This window comes from Temnothorax longispinosus, chromosome 6 (genome assembly GCF_030848805.1).
Source record: "Temnothorax longispinosus isolate EJ_2023e chromosome 6, Tlon_JGU_v1, whole genome shotgun sequence".
Classification (NCBI taxonomy): domain Eukaryota; kingdom Metazoa; phylum Arthropoda; class Insecta; order Hymenoptera; family Formicidae; genus Temnothorax; species Temnothorax longispinosus.
This window is the reverse complement of record NC_092363.1, coordinates 19,900,878-19,922,088: the sequence shown is the minus strand read 5'-3', so window position 1 is coordinate 19,922,088 and position 21,211 is coordinate 19,900,878. Positions and strand designations below refer to the sequence as shown.

The 21,211-nt window shown below is 37.6% G+C and overlaps 2 protein-coding genes across 3 annotated transcripts in view; one reads left to right on the top strand and one right to left on the bottom strand.

The window, feature by feature from the left end:
- The first annotated feature begins 567 nt into the window (after window positions 1–567).
- LOC139814277 (uncharacterized) lies at window positions 568–4,096 on the top strand. The gene is made up of 8 exons (XM_071780427.1): window positions 568–1,193; window positions 1,350–1,476; window positions 1,578–1,722; window positions 1,790–2,065; window positions 2,148–2,319; window positions 2,449–3,129; window positions 3,228–3,386; window positions 3,473–4,096. The coding sequence occupies exons 1-8, from the start codon at window positions 1,097–1,099 to the stop codon at window positions 3,523–3,525; spliced, it is 1,710 nt and encodes a 569-aa protein (XP_071636528.1). The 5' UTR covers window positions 568–1,096; the 3' UTR covers window positions 3,526–4,096.
- A 148-nt stretch (window positions 4,097–4,244) lies between these two features.
- Window positions 4,245–21,211, bottom strand: part of LOC139814276 (alkaline phosphatase) — a 172,638-nt gene continuing 155,671 nt past the window's right edge. For both annotated transcript variants that reach the window (XM_071780425.1, XM_071780426.1), the window contains 2 exons: window positions 18,857–18,978; window positions 4,245–9,781 (listed from right to left, as the gene is read on the bottom strand). In XM_071780425.1, the coding sequence (XP_071636526.1) occupies window positions 9,329–9,781; window positions 18,857–18,978 (575 nt within the window). In that variant the 3' untranslated portion in view covers window positions 4,245–9,328. The remainder of the gene's footprint in view (window positions 9,782–18,856; window positions 18,979–21,211) is intronic.

Sequence of the window (21,211 nt, the reverse complement as noted above, 5' to 3'; positions counted from 1 at the left end):
TACCCTATTTTATGTTGCGGTATTTTCCGAAATAAAAAAACATTTTAATAAAAAATCACTACAGATCGTTTCAGCACACTTCTAAAATTGACCGGATACTATCCTTTTTCCCTCGACAATAAACAAACAGCCATAAAACGAAGCCTAAACATACGGAAAAACAAGCCGTTTTCGACTATCAAAAGGAGTGGAGAATGTTTCTTCCGCATATGTATTTCTTGCAAATCTTACCATACGGTCAGTTTTACGAGTTTCACGAATACGTTAAACTTATAGCACAAGTACAGAGCGAATAATAAAGAAATTTAACGCAACGCAAAATAGGTTGTCAACATGTCACAAGACAGAATTCTCCATTGGAGAGAGTGAGAAGAGAGAGTTCTTATTTCTGCCGCGACGGTACGGCGCCACCGTCAACGAAGAGTTCTCGGCTTAGGGACCAGGAGCCTTAAGTAAAAATTTTCCATTATAGACTAAATATTATACTCAAATAAAACTGACAAATGTCTTCTATTAAACGCAATTTTATTTTTCTCAATATTTTTCCCAATCCGTATGCATTACAGAATAAAAACTAATTGGTTTCAGCAACTTCCCTGTATGTGAGATCCTGTGTATATAGTTAATTATTCTTATAAATTTAATTTAATTATTTCTGATAAAACGTTAAACCGTCCATATCGTTTTTATAAATATTACTTAATTATTATAAGTACATTTTATTCAAATTGTATATTTATTAATGTTTAAATATTATTATAAGCTGTTGTCTAGATAAAACAGATAAAATTATAGTAACATTAAAATAATGAGAAAACGATTGTGAGTTATGATAGAAAAATTAGTTTTTATAGTAATTTTTTCGTCCTTTTTTGGCGTTATTGCAATTTTTCGTTCTTTCCGAAAAAAAGATTCCTGAAATAATATTAGCAGCAGGCCCGAAAAGTCACCATTCGCCCCTGCTAAGCGCGACACTTGTTCCTCGATTGCATACAACTTCAGACCATTCAAAAAAATAGCGTCGCTTCAAGGTGTACGCACGTATCGCGTCGCATCGCACAAAAGTATATAATTTTCGACGAAAAGAATAATAGATATGGATAATCAGGAGAGTCACGACGATCCTCAATTTGCGAAAGTGCTAGAAACCTGTTTAAAAATGGAAATTGCGGCAATGAAGGAAAATCTCGACGGTAAGTAAAGTGTGACGTAGCACGCCAATGAAATGTAAAACTTGAGTGGGAAAAAAAGACATTCTCATGCAATTACTCTTACGTTTTTACCTATCGATTTTTCGATTTTCTTTTACTACTACTTGCTGAGAAAAGAATGTTGTTGATAATTTCTAGCCAATTTAGAGGAAATGAAACAACTGAAGGTGACGATGCGTAGCGAACTGAACAGAAGAAAGGAACTTAAGGAAAAGGTCACGCAGATGAACAAGATTAAACTGATATTAAGCGAGACTTTAACAAAGTACACAAAATAATTATCTAATCCTGGCGTATTAACATTTATATATTTTTATACTGCATTCTTCTTGAATTTACGTATCGGAATTTTGTTGCGTCATACAGGTTATATATAAGCATCAACGAAGCCTCGGACTCTTTAGAAACTATGAAAGCAAATGCCGATGATCAATATCAGCTGATGCAACTGAGATCGCAAGAGTATCAAGACATCGTAGCCGAATACAAGAAAACATGGCACGAATATCGCGTAAGTATTAAGTCTCGCGTTTACTCGTGCAATTTCAACATTTAATCAAATAAATGTTCACGAGCAGGATGTATACGAGGAATTTCCACTGGCAAAGGCCAGGAACGCGGCCAAGAACAATTTGGAGAAGCTTAAAATCGAGCATATGGTCTTGTCTTACAAGAAAGCGGAGATGATAACGATTGTCAAGCAGAGGCGACGTATCAACTGGATCCGCACGCGCAACAGGATAATCGAATTCGCCACTGTGATGGTAGAGCGTATGAAATTGGAGGAGAAATTGGTGAAGCTAAAAGTGAATGTAAAATATCACAGGAAAGAGTTACAGTCAATCGAAGCGGAGGTATCCAGACTATGTTAAAATAATTTTTCAATATACATATATTCAATGTGTAAGTAGGTATTTAATTAGTCGCTTTTCGTAGCTGCAAGTATTGTGCAGGGAGGAGGAGGATCAGAAAAGGCAGAGAAAACAGCAAATGCTGGAAATGGCGCCGCCGAAGATCAATATACCGTTTCGAGAAATGTACGCTCAAAATCGAATGCGCGCGAGAGTGCAGCAGGATCAGTGGAAACGGGCTCACGAGCCTGTCGACGGTGAAAATTCATTTTATACTTTTTTAGTTCCTTGTCCTTGTACCTAGATATGTAGGACAAGGGCTTTATTCATGGACACATGCATATACATACGCGTTGTCCTATATATCAAAGTCATTCGCTTTTTAGATACCATATCCGTCAATACCTTGTACCTGGAGGAGTTATGCATAAACGAGAGCACTACGGTGTCGGAGAGCACTACGCCTGAGAGAATGGACGTAGAGGCGACACGTGACAACAATTACAAGCTTACCGCAGTTGAAACGGAAAGGTCTGATTCGAAAAATACTATCGTTTCGGAAAAAGATGATACGCGCGCCGCCCGCGCTGCTTCGGTAGCATCTAATGCGGAGCCAAGTGCTGAGAAAGCGATTTTAGCCGACGACAACGACGTAGAAATGAAAGAGATCCATCACGAAAAGACGCAGAAGTCGCAGGAGCCCGTTAAAACGCAACCAAGCTACCGTACAAGAGAAAGCCCGCTCAAGCATAGCGCCGCCAAGAATACACAGGACGAAATTGAAGCAAAAAGGATGCGACTTGAAAGGCAGGATAGTAAGGAAACTATCAATAAAATAACTACTCCTCAGCCGTCGACTATTGTTAAAGAAATGGATTTGAGATCTTCGGCCTTGTCGGTCCCGAAGATTAAAAAGATAGAACCCGTAAATTTCAATGTTACGCCGTTAATGGCGAAACCCGTTCAGCGCCCGCCGTCTGTTGCCGCAAGCAGTATGTTTTCTCCGACGAATTACGAATATTGTGACAGCAATATGAGTTCCTTCGATCAGGATTTCGTATCAAAAGGTTGTGATTATAATTAAGTTGCTCGTCTTTTATAATTGAAAAAATTAGATGTATTTATATGTTATAAATGTAAATAAATTACACAAACTTTATTGCAGGTGCGCCATCATTGTGCGAGGGATCGCTGTGTAATTACAGATTATCTCCGACTTCCAATATATCGCCAATTTGTGCCGAAGAAGACGCACAAATGGCTCCTTCCCCGAAACATACTCCGCGACGGGATAATAAAACTGAGTCTGACGACAAACCGTCAGGTATTAAAATGTTCCTATCTCAAATACTCGACGCAATTAATTTCACTATTTTAGAACTCTCTAATTTTTAATTTTACTTTTTTCAGCATTCGGGTTCGATAAGTTTACGAAGAGCAAGGGTAATTTCGCTTTATTTTGAAGAGAAAAAAAGGAACATTATTTAAGTTCTCTGGTTCTTATATATAATCCAACATAGTTTCATTAATGTGTTAAAAAATTCTATACATTACATAAGTAAAAGTAAAGTTCTATTATATTCTACATTAATCAAACAAAACATATTTTTCATCACACAAGTTCAGTTCTGTTACATTATACATGAATTAAGCAAGACATATTATTTTTGTTATTACATTTGTAAATGTATGATGAACAAAGAATTAAACTAATATAACTATATATAAAGCATATTTGCTCGTACTTTTATTGTGTTGCTTGAGATTATGGAATTATTAGTGAAGAGTTAACAATCTCTATTTCATATATAATTCGTTAAGATTTGATTGATTAGTTCTGGAGTTATAGAAATTTCGGTAAATTTGGCACATACACACACACATACATACATACAGACATTTTTTTAATTGCAATTTTTCGACGTTTTAGAACATTCTGAACACATTCAAAAAAACAAAAAAAAATTTTTTTTAACGAAAACAAAGCTTCCTCTGTGAGGAAGCAAAATAAGATATACATAGCGATGCTGAAAAATAATTGATGATGTTACTTTCACAAATTTGCGTTGTACATTCGTGAATTTTTGCAGTCAGCTACGCTTCCTTTTTCCCCTTGTTACGATCGAAAAAAAAATAAGGGAAGTGTATGAAGAGAAAGGATAATAAGGGCAATACACAGATGTTTTGTGGTTTCTTTTTTTTTACGAAACAATAGTATACAGATATCTATAATAAATTACATTCTTAATAATTCGTGGTTGATGTTCTTTACAGAAATATATAGATCGGTGAAGTCGTATCGCGTTCTCTTGTTGTAATTTGGTCTCATGTGATCCGTCGCACGATCGCTAGAATTCTATTTGAACATAAGTCCCTCGAAGTGTAAGCTCGGCTTGAATGCTGACGGCTTGAATGTCACGCGTCACGTGTTCGTGATTTAAACGTTTTAGATTATGTGGTGCACATTGACGCGTTTTCTCATTAATTTACTATTAAAATTAATCAGAAGTCAATGGTGGCTGGCAATATTATCAACTATGGAAAATTTATGTGCTGCAATTTATGTAATTTTGCTCGTGATAAATATATCAACATCATTATTACGTGTATGTTTAAACATTAATAAAATGCTAATTTCTGAATTTAATTATTAACGAAAATCGTTTTCTGCTAAAGAGGATTAGCTTTATATTAATGCGTTATTGTCGGACACCATCAAAATCTTTTGCGATTCCGTAACGCAAGCCTCGATAAGCCTGTCGTCAGCTAATAGCATTGTGACAAGTTTGCAGTAAATGCGATTCCGCGCCGATTTAAAGTTTAAATAATTCGTAATTTGCAAAACTCGCCTAAAACACTGAGCAATTAAAACGTGCGCTTGGTAATTTCCTCCTAAACTTCTACTCCAGTTTTAAACAGCGCGAATGCGAGTCAAAGGAATGTAGAGCCGTATTGTACGGTGCGTTTAACAATACGCAACGTAATTCGCAAGTACCATCATCTTGTGTACCTTGCCTGAAACATCCTATTCTTTCACGTTCATTACAACCGTTTTACGGTGCATTCAGTTTTACATGACGCGCCAGCGCGAATGGTACATTTATCCATCTATGAGTCATTGTTACTCGATATCTTGCATTCAAACTGCAATTAAGTATCTCAAGCTATTGAAAATCTAGGAAAGCGCGGCAATTACCACGTTCATTCCTTATTCGTAACCAGTTCAAAATGCTTGAGATATATCCGAAGGAAATGCGCTTGCTCCGATGGCGAATGATGGCAAATAAGTGATGCAACTACTTGTATATTTTAACAATTTTGCAAAACAATATATTTATATAATTTATAAAATATTTTAAATTGCACATATAAAGAATAAATTCACGGTGTTTATTTCTCCTTTGTCAGAATGTAGACATTACATTTCGCACGGCAGTTGAAATTTTAACATAAAACATCTCTGTGAAGCTCAAATTAATATTTTCATATTGTTTATGTATAATATATAATTTATAATAACCAACTGAGGAATAAGATTTGTTATTTGCATTTTCCAGTGTGCAGTATATCACAATCGGCTTTCTCTCACCAAATTAGAGTTTGAGAATGGTATATTTATGTTTTCACATTAAAATTAATTCATTTTTCGACAAAGAAGATTGCAAGGTGCATCATTTATTAAATAAATTGTAATAAAATATGTTAAAATATATTAAATTATTTTAACAACGCAACGTTCAGGTTTCTGATCTGGTGTAATAAGCGATAATACAGCGTACAATCTCCACTTGGATTCTGTCCGTTTCCCATCTCGTCGAGATGTTTGTTTCGTTCACAATTAAAAGCCCGCGCTCGGTCGTGAAAACCGTAATCGATACGCGAACATCTCGGCAATTCGCATCGGGATAAGTCCGCGGATAAGTTCTATTCGTTCTGGCCCCAATACGCGGAGAAACACGCTCAGCCTCCATTCGTTGTCCTTATAACTGTTTTACGGCGTCTATCTACAAACCGAGGTCGGGATGTGCGCAGAGAAATTTACATCGTCCGTGGAACTTCGCTTTTTACGCCGCGCGATCGTAAAGATGACATCGTCCCGACGATAAATTTACTTTGCCAAAGCCTCCATTGTCGTTTAACTCCGGCCATTTCGAGGCGCTGTCATTTGCTAACATATACATATATTCATATATATATATATATATATATATATATATATATATATATATTTATGTTATGCGCGTTGTGCCTTCACTTCTCTACAAATTCGGAGCTGACTTGAACAGTCCTGGAAGCAAGTTCGTACTAGTTGGAAGCGAAATATAGATATTGCTCGAACATATGCGCGCTCGCGCGATATCTTTTAGTTTTCATACCCTGCATGAAATGAGTACCGTAAAAATAAGCCACTCTTAGCAAAAGATATCGACCTCCTCGCTGCAAAATCCTTGCTAAGTCAGCACGCCTGATGGAAAAACGAAAATAGCGATTCGTTGCAACTATATCTTGCCAATGTCTTCGCCGACTGCAAGCACCATGAGGAGGACTGCAGATCCGCGAGTAAAATCATAACACATTTTCTCGCGAGTAAAATCATAACTGTTCAAGAATACACACGCGATACAGTGAAATTGAAAATGAGATAATATTACATGATAAATGTACATATGTTTATAAAGATATCTTGTATTTCTCGCATTCAATGTTTAAAGAGAAACAATTCTTTAACAATGCGCTCTTCTCTTCCTGCATAAAATTGCTGAATTCTATCGGCATATGTCTGATAGAAGAATGCGGTAATTGCATTTTTAACAATTATTTTGTCAATAAATTCGCTGCCTAATGAAAAAGACCGGACTAAAGCCGATTAAATTACTAAACCCAAATCTTCAAATACTTCATAATCCGTGAAAATTAATAATAATCAATTCAAAGTAAAATTGAAATATTATTTTATGTGTTTGTTTGCAAGATATCCTCTGCTTTTCACGCTCGAGATAAATGATGCGCGTTTGTATTTTTCCACACGCGGTTTTAATTCTATTAGCGCTTGCCAGCTTAAAACATCAGCTAAAACAGCAATCTGTTGGCGCAATTAGTTCGCCAATTAACCGAGGGGGCTATAAATCAAAGCCGCGAGATTTAGCGCGTAAATAGGCAAATCATCTCTCAGGGCTGCTCGCGAATACGCGCGAAACGTTTTATAAAATTCATACAGCCTCGTGAAAACTGGAAACGCTCCTCGCGAGAATGGATTCTGGAGAATTGAATGGTAAAGGGACTCTCAGCTCGCGCAGCTGCAATTCCCTCGGTACTAGTCACAAATACATGAATGCGCCGCCGGTTGATCTCCAATTCCCACTCAGCGCGAGATCGCGATACATTACGAATGAACTTGAAAAGACGGCACGGGCGGATTACTCAATAATAATCGCTCGAAGCGGGCGAATCTAGGAAATGGAGCAACGGACTGTCAGACTAATCGGGCAAAAATGCACGACTAATTTCTGTAATGACGAAATCGCGAAGACTACTTTAGAGACTACTCTACGTTGCGAGAAGCTTGAAATAAAAAAAAAAACGTAAGCGAAGCAGCGTGATGTACATAAAAGGTGATAATTTCACCTGTGAATTACTTTTTCTCTCAACCGCTCGGTGCAAAATAAATTTTGTGAAAAATCATTTCACCCGCGTTGTAATTACTTCTCTCTCTGGTCCAATTTAAAATGATCCTACCTAAAAAAAAAAAGCACAAAGAAGAAACAAACACAATTACAAGAATAGCGTGCCAGCGTGCGCTGATAAGGAGTCCGTCTCGATTTGCTGATTAAATCTTATCTATAGTTTACATTCGATGTGTGGATGCGTGTCTCATATTTATACATTGTGTCTGCTTCTTAATATATATTTACATTTTATCTTACTTCAAAATTCTCACGACTCGAGAGCTGTTTTACAGCCTGTTCGTTGGACAGTTTAGATCGAGGCCGCATTATTGTTCGTTGTAATGCGCTATCATACGGCAAGAAACATGATTTCGAGAATTTACGGTAAGTCGCCACTTGAAAGATAGGCGAGTGGATCTCCGGAATGTGCGAAATGTGTCAGAAACATCGCCATTCTTTTCGTTCAGATTCATTGACTAATTATAAACCGAAGATAATTTTTTTCTTTCTTCCTTATTAGCGAAACTTTGACAGAAATTTTAGGTAATGCTTATAGATTTCACGGTATAATTGTTTTTCAAAAGAAATCCCTTTAATCCCAAATAAATTCTATTGTAATAGAATCTTTATCTTTAAAATATATTTTATTTTAAATTGATCGAGAGAAAGAAATATATAGCCGTAGAAAGTAGCAATGGTTCCGAGACATTTCGCAGAGTCGACCAATGTAATTAATCTTCTCATGCAAGGATTTCCTTCTTTCAATTGGAAGAAAAACAAGAAATGACGTAATTATAAAGAATTTATTCCTAAACAAGTAGTAATAATCAATAATAATAGAGATTGTTGAGAAAATATTAGGATTTAAATGCCATTATTTTCCTTAGCTCTTAAAAGCTCTTGAAATAACAAGTAAGACTTCCTCTCCCAATCTTCTCATTGAAGCTCTTTAATGAAAGGGCTTTAATCATTAGCATAAAGTTTGTAGAGCCTTTGGGCGATCTTTCAAACAAGAACTCGTATCAATTAAACTATCACATAAAGTTCAAGTACTTGATTATATTCCGAGACACGGGATCATGTAAACGCATGAGAGGACTAACAAGCGATACGCCGTCGTTTCATCTCACCGACGTCACGCGACGTATCGTCTATACGAATTCGTCGTCGATTTGTCAGCCGTTGATTCTTACGCGAGGGGATGTAGATACGTCTTTCTTCGAGGAGATCTCCCACGATGGACCCTTCCTATTAAATCGCTCTCGAATCGCTCTTCGTCTTGCGAGGATTTTCCGCGCTGTACTGTGACGTTACACCGTGTGCCACTTGCGCCAACATTCGCTGACTCTCGCACAGCGTATGGCTACTGAGCAAACGATCCATTTAACGGTCCACCGAGAGACGCGCCGACGATCATCACTACTCGTTCGGAACGAAACCACTCTCGAAGGCCCGCGTCTCGTCAAATTTACACTGCGGTCGCTCAATCGACCATTATTACTACGCGTTCGCGTCAGGATGGATTTTCCGCGCTGTCGTGTACCTCCGACGTCGCACAGAAGGCCCGCTCTCCTCCTCGGACGCGGGAGAAAGGAGCGCATTAACTCGTCCTTTCGAAGGGACACCGAAGGGGAATCAGCAGAACGACGGGCATCAGAGGCATCAGCGGCGACAGCAGCAGCAGTAGCAGCAGCGGCAACAGCAGCGTGGGGCTGCTGCCGAGCGACGAACGGCTAGGCCCGGCGGCGGATTTCGTGGGTGGATTTCGCATGCGGTCGTTCATCACGTCGCTGGATATCGCCGCGCTGTTCGGCTCTGCCGAGGGACAGCTTATCGGCGCGGCGTTCATTGTGTCGCTGGCATTCGCGTTGTTCGTAGGATCCCGGGAGCAGCGGCTGGCGTGATGGGCCAGGCAGGCGGCGTAGGCGATCGCGTGCGGGATGTAGCTCTGATCGACGCTACCGGAGAACAGGGCGCTCGCGAGAGGCCCGACGGCGAACACCGGCACGTCCTCGCCCCCGTGCGTCGCCCACGCCCTCGGCACGCCCGCCGTCTGTAATTATAGTCGTTACTGATGCAATTACTGCGCCTAAATCGGACGGGGGAGATTGCACGGCCTCCCGGTGCGTCTTGGTAGAAAATTTGACAGGGTTGATAAGAACGCAAATAGACGAATTGAATCTATGATAGATGACTGACACAAATTCATAGACGGCTAGAGTTAATTCGTGAAACGATCAAACGAACTTAATTGTAATTGATTACTGGGTTGAAATTAACCATTTTTTATTTAACGCGTATAGGGTGAAAAAGTTGTGGAAGATTTACATTAATATTTCTTTCTTGCATGAATATTAATGAGATATGTGAAAAGTTGTATTAAATTCACTTTAAACGATTTATAATTCGTTTTGAAAATTAAGATAGAATTCTATTTGTCACTTTATAGGCCGTGTAATAGAGGAAACATTTGGAAAAACAAAGATACAAACTGAGCATTATGATGACGTTTAGAACTAAGAGACATTAAAAGTTTTCGAAGACATTCTATGGAACTATCAGAAAAACATCTGACGTTTTTAAAATGTTAGTTCCAATTTATGACGTCTTTGAGATACTTGCTGTTTTAAGACGTCTTTCAGACGCTTTATTTGGGATTACTTTTAAACATTTCATGTAAGAGGTACTAATTAGTATAAATAATTACGCATTAACAAAAAGGAAAACGCAAAAGAAGAGCTGGTACTGCGCTTGATAAGTCGGTACAAATAATTTAATATTTATATAACTTTAATCTGTTATAATAAATAGGGAATTTTTGTCATTAGTAAAATTATGATAAATATTAAATCATTGATTTGTCAAATAATTCCAGCTCCCGTCTGGAATTATTATGTTTTCCGCTTAACGCGTTTCCGAAAAGTTTCGTTTTAATTGTGTCGATGCGATACAAATAATATAAAATATCGAAACGCCAGATTTTAACTAACAGCATACATTTTTTTATAGACTATATTATTTATATTCAGATTGGTCGACAATATAAATATAGCTGCATATTCTAAAAAATTATCTTATAAAATTTGAAAAATCTTGAAAACTTTTTGGAAAAATCTTAAAGATATTATAAAAATACATCTTTAAAATACACGACGTTTTCAAGATATCTTTTAAATACACTAGTTTTCTGGAAATACATGTAAAGAACATATTAAAATATAACAGTATATGATAAATATATATGTATATAATAAATAGATACAAAAATATATTAAAATCATAAATAAAATTCGAAAATCTAACGTGGATTGTATAAATCGTCTAAAGTGATACTTAAATGTTAATTGACACCGGAAAGATAAAAAAAATTTTATTGTAGAGAAATAACTTGCGATAAAACGTTCGGCAGAGATACGACTTCTGTACTATTCTGACGCAAAGAACGAATTGCTGTTTAACAACGGAAAAGATTCTATCAAAAAAAAATGTTGAAGACTGTTCATTATTTTACGCGAGAATACTACTCCGCAGACTATTGGGTAATGGAGCATTATTTTTTAATGAATCGAGGCTGCTTTTATAACTACGGCTACATAAAATACAGTAGTAAAACGCGGTATAACTATGTTTAACATATAAATTGAAAAATATTATAGCGGAAAACGTCGAATTGTCACAGGCAGGTACGTATACCTATCATACGCGCATCTGTAAATCGCACATAAAAACATATAATTTATTTCCCTACAGAAATACGTTTGTATTTTTTTACATGCATGAATATATATTTCATGAATGTAATTTAACTCGTGAAATACGAAGTAAATTAATATATTAATGTATTAAAAGTAACAAAATTACATAATATTAATAAAGATATATTCTACTCTATACGATTAGTAAAAAAAAAACTTTTAATTGCTTTAATTGCTTTAATTTAACTCGTGAAATACGAAGTAAATTAATATATTATAATGTATTAAAAGTAACAAAATTACATAATATTAATAAATATATATTCTACTCTGTATGATTAGTAAAAAAAAAACTTTTAATTGCTTCTGTATTCATTTTGATAATAAATCCTTTTTATATAAAAGCAGTTTGCAAACGATATATTAATGTGTTCTGCATACAAAATAAAATAACTATAATAAGAGAAGATTAATCTTTACGTATATATATACGTATACGTATATATATATATATATATATATATATATATATATATATATATATGTGTGTGTGTATTATATAATTTCTGTGTTATATCGACGCTCAAATATATTATTTTATATTAATATCTTGTTCAAGTAGATTATTACATTAGTTTTTTACTGTATTTATATTTTCTTATATATCCGCAATTTCTAACGTTAGAATCAATAAAGTCCAAAGATAGGCAAAAAGTATTCTACTTCGTCTCATTGAAATTCGTATTGCTTTAAAATAGAACTTCTTCCAACGGAAACGGCACACATTGTAGAATTAAAACGAGAATAAAATTAAAATGGCTAGCTCGAAAAGATATCGCTACGAGTTCTAACTACGGCCAACTGCAGTTCCCTTTGAATTTTATTTCGCTTGCGGTTACGCTGTGCGGCTCAAATGAGGCGGGCTGTTGCGGCGAAAAAGGGAATTTTCTCACAATATTTCCTTTTCGTCGAGACGCCGCAGACCCTTTGCCGCGATCTCGTCTCGACGACCAGATGAAAGGCCACGGCACGTCCTGGAGTAGTGCGGTCGACACGGGGAGAAGTGGTTTTGCGCAATGAGGATGAAACGGAACTTTATGTCCATAGGAGAGACAACAAGTGCCGGGAATATCGGCTGGAGTGGCGATGATAACGATGCGGAGATGTCTATTTTATCTTCCTCTTATTTATCATTTTTTCTACGAGCTTATATTCCGAGGAGCAAAATAAGTTGCAAAAGAAATTATAATCGATTTGATCAAAATCGATTTGTGGCGCGTTAAATATCGCAAATAGAAAAGGCTTTAGATTTATCCTTACGCTCGTGTCAAACGTCCAGTAAGATGGACACGATTACCTTCTTCCACCTTCTCTCCTCCTTTTGTGGTAAAAATCGAAAAGAATAGCTCTAAAAGCATTGGATATCGTTACTTCGGTTGGACATACTCTGAATCACATGATTTAAGTAGAATAATTTAAATTGTGTGTATTCAATATCTCCTTTCAGACATCGAGGCAGCTCTCGGCCCAGCTGAGATCGAAAGCAAACTATTCATGCAAAGGATATTCAGTATCGAAAGCAAGATATCAATAATTCCACAGTAAGCGTCGCTAGTCTCGACAAGAATCCAATGGGATGCGCGCTACATTCATTGAATCTGTGAGAATAGTACAAAGCACGGAATTGTGTGCTTTTCCTATAAGAATATATGGAACTAGATAACAAATTTACTAGAAACAAACAAACTAGAAAACAATACTTATTATGAAACTTGTCAATGGTGAAAGAGAGTTTTCTTTTCGAAAATTAAAGGCGGTTTTCTTTCGTTCACGTGGTTTATCTTTAAAAATATAAAGTTAAATTAAAAGACTCAAGATAACAAACAAAAAGTTGCTGAAACTAAATAACTGTTATTTTGTAATAAATGGGCAGAATATAAAATTAATTAAACATCATAAAAGAAACCTGTCATTTTTATTGGTACATAGCATAAAAAAAATATAATAAATGTATAAACTTGTAAAAATAACTGTAAGAAAAGGGTAATAATTCGGCTACTTGCAGCAGCTTAATGATACATTCGAGATGTTGATTTTAAATTCGCACAATAACCGAAGCTCTCTCGAAAACTATCAAATATCCATTCTAATATTAATAACTGTAACCTTTTGAAAATATCTAGATTCTATATTCCTTTTATGGAAATGCTGAGATATTTTGAACGAATATCACATATCCATGCAAGTAGACGAATTTTCATCTTTTTCGTAATGTTATTTTACAAATAGAAAAAATAACTTCCTCCGCCAGTGATTAAAAATCAAAATATTCTTTTATTACTCGACTAACTGGCAACAATATAAATAGTAATCACTACGTTTCGACTCTATTATAGGTTTGAGTCCTTATCAAGTGCAATCTAATAATCATAATTGAATCGTCAGGTGATAATCAAAAGACATCCTTGTGTTTATGAGAATGTTCCAGCATGGTCATAAAGTACAAGTGTCTCTCATGTGTCAAAATTCCAAAAATATGCATATCAAATAAGAGATTCTCCAACGTGACATGTCGTGCGTGTGGAAGTACTTAGGAGACTTAGAGTCTCAATTTTGATGATTAGATTGCACTTGATAAGGACTCAAACCTAGAGTCAAAACGTAGTAATTACTATTTATATTGTTGTCAGTTAGTCGAGCAATAAAAAAATATTTTTGGTTATTTTACAAGTTTATAAATGCGTATAGCCCTTTTACGCTAACAAAAACAACGGGTTTTTTCTACAGACAAGCGTTTAATTCGTTTAGTTAGTATTTCATTATACCATATCAATAACAGCTATTTAATTTCCGCAATTTTCCGATTATCAACCTGTGACAATTTACATGAAAAATTCCGAGAGAATCTTCCCCGCGACAGAATACCTGCTCAACTGTAATTGCGCAACGCAAATAATCGCGTTTGTCAAAAATAAGCAGATAAAAATTCCGCCGGCGTTCGCGCATCCCCCAAATCCTGCCGGCGTCCACGCGTTCCCCCCTGAGAGAAATCCTGCCGGTATGCCAGATGATTGCGTAAAACAACGTCGGGCTGCTGGGCGGGTCGGAGCGGGATGTAACTGGGGAAATGGCGTCTTAAGGAATTATGGTCCGTCGGGAGAGCGTTAAATATCGTAAGGGGTTAGCGTTATCCGCCACCGGTACATCCCGAGCTCGGTGTTTCTATATTGGGTAATGCGAAAACTCGGAGATATCGCGGAGCGAAACATATCTCGTGCACTCTTCCCGGCAACAAAATCTACGGAATGGACCGGGACACAGAGCGCTTACCGAGATAAACAAGAAGATCAGATATAAAAGCAATATAATGGCTATAGCCATTAGATTTATTAAAGGAACGTCTAACGCCGCGGCAGATTGGATTGGATTCTTAATTCGCTTATCTTGCGCACATTTATCATAATATAAGTTGTATAAAATCTAAAGCCTTTATATTTTTCGAAGAATCTTTGAATTGAAGTCACATTTTAAGCTCTTGAATTTTTATTTTTCGTCCCGCGTCTCTCACTCTCCCTCTTTTTTACAAGATAAACCTTGGTGAAAGACAAAAAAGGAATATTCACTAGCGAGTTTTATACGGAACAAAAAATTCTGCAGGCTGCGCGAATGAAGAGCGTGGAGGGTTGCTTTAAGACGTCTACAAGAAGCGGATATTCCATGCGAGGTGAACACCCCTGCGAGAGTCAGGGTGAAGTCGACCGCCCGGGGCGGAACAGATTTGTACCGGTTTGCGCTTCGAGAATGCAGGGAAGTGCGCAGCGTAATACGAGGGCGAAAGAAACGGGGCGAGTTATCGAAGCTGAAAAATTCTCATTAATTTGCGCGCTGTATCGCGCGAACGAAGGGAGTCGACGTCTACTAAATAGCTCGATATCAGCCCGGCACGGTGTTTAATTCGTCCTGGATATCTGAAGCATTAACTCCCAGCGTGTAATTGCAGACATAAATCTCTGAGGTGGATAATAACGCTGCTTTTTTTTATTGCACCATGTCGGTACATGTAAAATGCAAGTGTAGATAAGTCGCAGTACCAGCATATAGAACGTTTTCATAAAGCAAACATATTTCTATGTACCACTTACATACAGATTATACGATAATTATTTCCATAATTAGCATCAAGCTACGGCACCATTTTTGTTAGTCAAAAATGTGAAAATTAATTGTTACATTGTAAGCCACAAAAAATATGAATTCCCACAGATTAAACTACAGAGACAGAAAATAAATAACGGGAAACATTATCCATCGTTTAATTTATACAAATATTTACCGTCCACAAATTTTCGAGCGGTCTACATATCGTATTATATAACCGGATGTATTTTTATAATATTGAATTATGTTTTAACAACCCGTTTCCGCTTATAAATAATACAATCAATTTCAAATTTTACTTTCATCATGAGCACTATTAATCGTATTTTGTGCCATAGCATAATTTTCCGATAATTATTCAATAATTCGTTTCAATATCGGATTACGGAGATGGACAGTAGCTCCGAGTCATCCGCACTCTCGAGATAGACAATTTCGATCGGAAATTAGGTCACTGTGTTTACCTTGGCACCGCCACGTTTACTACGTACTTTGTATTATGGCCATGAGATTTGCTGCTAATACCACCTGGTAGATCCAGATTTACGCGCTTAATGCATACCTGACATTCACCGTGTAAATCACATTCTCGTAAAACGAGCGCAATCTCCCCGCGTAAAATACGGGCGCTTCTTGTTTCGCGATATCGATTTATGCGAATTTACGTTTACATGATAGCCCGTAGGAAAATGCGACCGCGCGAACGAGGTCTACGCGATATAGGTACTATCGTATCAATATTATATCATTATGCGACATTATCCTATAGCTGGTACTATGCATTCAGGGTGGTATTATAATATTGTATGTATTCCAGCAGGCATAACGGTAAAGTATGCAACTTGCAACGCAATTTATTTTTCAAGTATAGCTAAACGACATATAGAACTAGTCATAAAAATTTATATTAATAAGAATTTCCTAAACTTGCAGATATACATGCTGGTAATCTGTGTGGCTCTTCAATTCTCCAATTAAACAAACGTTTAAATTAAGCATTTTTTAATAGGCCTCGCACAGCAATGCAAAAAATATTGCAAATAAGTAATTCCTTGAGATTATTCTAATTTACTTTTTATTCAAATATTGTCAAAATGCTTTATGTCTTTTTGTATCAATATTATTCCTTCAAGATATTTAATTGTAAGTTGGATAAAAAGTTGCAAAGACGGCATGTGGTCAACTCACAGATACGGATATTTAATAATATTAAAGTAAAATTTGCAGGCATTTAAGCAATCATGTTTTACCGTACATTTTTCCGGCAATAATAATTTTTCATCCGACATTCCTGCATAATGCTCTCGTTCAGATTGCCGTCTGAATTCTATTTAAGGTGACGAAATGTCTCGTTCGGTCCCTCGCAACTTATAACTTAAGAATCGTCGGTGAGAGAGGACAGGCGGGACGTAATTTATCGCCCCAATACCCATCCAGATTTTAATCAGTTTCTTTCCCGGCCACTTACCGCTTATGACGATTCACTCTGACGGAGCATTCCGAGGAATTGAATAATCATGCTCGAGAGTCATTGCCAGATGAAACCTTCATAACTTTAGAATGAATTTTCTCAATGCATTCCGAGAAGCGCCGCGAGCAAAAGATTACGCGGGTTGTTACTTTGTAATCTCAAGCAAGCTAGATTTTTAATATAGCATGTATGTACGCGCTAACGAGCCTGAAGAATACCTGCAGAATACATGAGAAAGATAATCTTTTTAATTTTCAACATTAAATATTTTGACAATTACAAACCTAATTAAAATCATTTTAAATTGAATTAAAAAGAGGTTGTAGCTTCTCCATCTCTGCATCGCTTTAATCTAATCTCTGTTTTTAAATAGCCGCGTAACGCGAGGCATTTTGTAAAAAAGACCGTGTATATACGATTGCCCAGGAAATGTGTAATCCAATATGTTATAAGCAGTCACATTTTCTATTAATCAAGATTAATTTAATTAGTCTTGTAGTGAAGCACAGTGGTATGGTATATTATGTTTAAATAAGGTAGTAAAATCGTAATTATACACCAGCGCACCGGATTTGCGCGTAAAATTTATTAATATCCACACCTACCGTATCGGAGACTAAATTACTGCACGTACGCGTTTGGCATGATAATATAAAGCGAAGTGCGAAATAAAAGCGCCGGATGATCTACCCCATGTTTCGCGATGTAACTCAGCGACGTCAAATAATATCCGTAGCGTAAATATTCGGCGGATGCAAATGTCTCCGCCCGATACGTTGTAAATACAAAATGATATAAAACCTGGCGAATACGTGAGAAAACGCGGATAGTTATGAAACGCACAAAACATTTTTGTTTGCAGATTATAGTATAAATTCAAATCTCGGTGTAAACAAATAATGTGCGAAAACCTGTAAAGCGGAGGAACGAACGTTCGCGCAATGTAATATACGTAACGCGTGATCGAAAGATAAATACAGATTCTCGGAAAGCTATGTCAGCGAAAGAAATTAAATCAATAAACGATGCGCGCAGATAGAAGTGTCGTAAATAAAATATAAACAATAAATAAAGTATAATGTGTGAAATTAAATAAAACAGTCGACGCATGTACTATTCTGTTGTATTTTTTGTAAATAATTGGACATGTGTCATATCTGCGATTTCTCTTCGCACGTTGCTCATTAAGCATACATTTGAATTTTAAAAGGTTATTATTATTTACGGGAGAGATTTATGAAAAATTAATCTCACATCATAGAAAAATTAGACAAAATGAAATCCTTCGCAAAGAAATTCCAATATTTGAATATACTTGCAGTCTCTTGTATCAAATAATTAAATCATAATTTTAAAGTTAAATCAATTTTCTTTTCAAAACTACTTAATATATAAAATCACAATGTTTTAAAAAGATTTAAATGTAATTATTATTTTTTAGCAGTACAATTTCTTTTTAACACAAAATATCATCACGGTCGATCATTATGTATATCTTTTGATATCCTTTTTAAATTAAATTTGCCTCGTGCCCGATCGTGTAGCCCCTTCATTAATTTTATGGCAAGATTAAAAATTCCTAGCGCCCATTGAACGTGGTATTTCAGGATACTGGAGAAAATGGTTGGGGCTAGGCAGTCGGAAATGTTTGGCAGAATATTTCACGATGGAGCAGCGATGGTACGTGATGGATTTTCGAGCGCGGTCTCGATTTCGCCACTCGATCATTCTCCGATCCAATAAACACTGGATAGGTGAGCTACCTACCGCGCGTACGGAAATGAGAATCGGCGGCCTCCCTTACCTGAATGGAATCTTTTCCAGCTTCCCGCAGGATATTCCGCGGGTGCGTGTAACCCGGGCCGTTGCTGTAGAGCAGCGTCGTGTAGGGCTGTCCGTCAACGTCCGACACCTTGCTATCGGAGCCTGAGGGAGGAAAAAAGAATCGATCAAGCGATTTGTCGGTGGGAATTATTGATGATTCATTTTACGAACGAATGGCTCGAAGCAAACGAAACTTGTAACTTTACATTCATCAACACGCTCTGTCGAGGTTCAATGCCATATCGTAAAACATCAGCCATCAAAACTGATTTAATTTCACGCTCTGGGCAGTTCAAGTTTCCCTGATGCTTGTTAAGAAAGTTAAATGGTCTTGTGTACGTTAAATACCAATGACTGCGGAATGGCTCTCTTCGAGATTGCCACACTTTCGGGCACTTTCTCTCTCGGCCACAATGGCAAACTTCATTTATCCAAGTTTCTCGGGCGCAGCACGTTTACTTTATTACCGTCAACGGGTCGCTATTACGCAGCGTCGCCCGAATAACCTCGCCAAGGACGGACGGATGGTTAACGGTGGAACGGATGAAAAAAGAGGAGGCGGAGAAGAAGATGTAGGGGAGGCTATGAAGCGAAGGGGGATGAGTAGAGAGACTGCGGGACATGCCCGACGGTAGATATGTTTTATTCAAGGGGCTTTCTTCTTCTTCCGCGCGCAGCCACCTTCAAAAATAGACCACCACCGCCACCGCGACCGCCACCGCCACCGCCGCGCGCCGTTTCAGCCTGTCCGTCGTTTAACAATGTATAATTTAACCGTTTATTTGCCCGTGCGAACGCGCGAGCGTTCACTCTAATCGAGGCTGTCGGTGCCGCTTCTCTTTAAACTAGCTCCCTCTCGCATTTTACGCCCGATAGACCGAAACACTTTCTTGTTTCTTCGAGTAATTGCACGCTTGTTGCCGCGGCACGTCATGACTCTTGACTGGAGGCGCATATATATACATCCACCGTTTCGCGTGCCACGGCACGGCCGCGTCGGCCGACCGGGAATAACGAGAGAAGTCTGGGCGAAGGAAATCATTCATAATCATCCGTCAATCTGTTTGTTAATTTTATGCAGGATCCTCGATGGAACGAGGTAATTGTATTTACCATTATACGCTACTGTGCAGACGAACGCGAGGCTGTCACGAAATGAGAACAACTTGGACGAAGTTTTTTCAAGAGTCGCGAGACCGATATCTATACTTTTACGTTGAAAGCGGCGGAGCTTTGGAAAATATCGCTGCCGGTGACGGGCGAGTTAACCAAGATTTTAAAATCCTTAATTTCGCATCGATCGAGTTAAAGAGCTCGCTGATAAGGCTGTGTTGAATTACGCGAGAAAAAGAGACGGGGAAAAGAACGGCCATCGTTACGGTAAACAGCGGCGCATCCCGCTGATGCTAAGCACTTCGCGGGGGGTAGGTTGTAACACTTTAATTGCCTATCTGTAACGTCCGACCTGACGTGTAATACCCGGCATCGGGATAGCGAAATGCGCCGCTACTTCAGGCTGCCCGACAGCGTCCGGAACGAAATGAGCCTTTGCGTTCCTTTCGAGCGCGCAGTTGGAACTCACGAATTACACGTTAAGAGCGGGGTAGAGGGAGATCACGAAGTCAACGAAGTAATATCCTGCAATCTGCCTCTAGAGACTCGGTAAAGTCCGAGATAAATGGATAGGTACGTGTGAGTGCGAAAACTATATCGTTCGAAAAGCCAATAATCTTTTGTCGATACAAATGAATCCTATAAAGTTACCGAACTGAAAAGCGACATAAAGTGGCGATTACATCAATAAAAACGTATATATTCCCTCCCTGTGAAATCGCTGCGCGGTTCTCCGTAAAGTTAAATTGTATTTATGCGATTATAATTAATTAAATTCTATCTAATAAAACAGTTTGTAGCGCTTTCTTACATTTACGTTCATAAAGGGGCTCTACATTTCAAGTGGACAAGATAACACTGATGGAGACACTTTTACAAAACTTAGAAAACGGACAGAATCGTATAAGTTAAATTGGAGAAGAAAGTTATAATCCGCAAGTTAATATACAAACACGGCTAACCAGTGCTATGCTAAGTATACAGGTAAGTTATTCGAACAATTTGAAACTGTACAACCGCCAATTGCCGGCTCCAAGTTAATCAAGCTCGAAAGAAAGCTTAGCGCCCATTACGCTGTTACACTCGCGTTCAGTAAATAGCAGAGAGATACAATATGGCGGTTTATTCTTCTCGGTAGTATATACAACTATTTTACTCCGGTTGTTTACGTAGCACTTCGCACTTTAGAACGTCGTGAATAATACCCGATGCGCTTCATCGC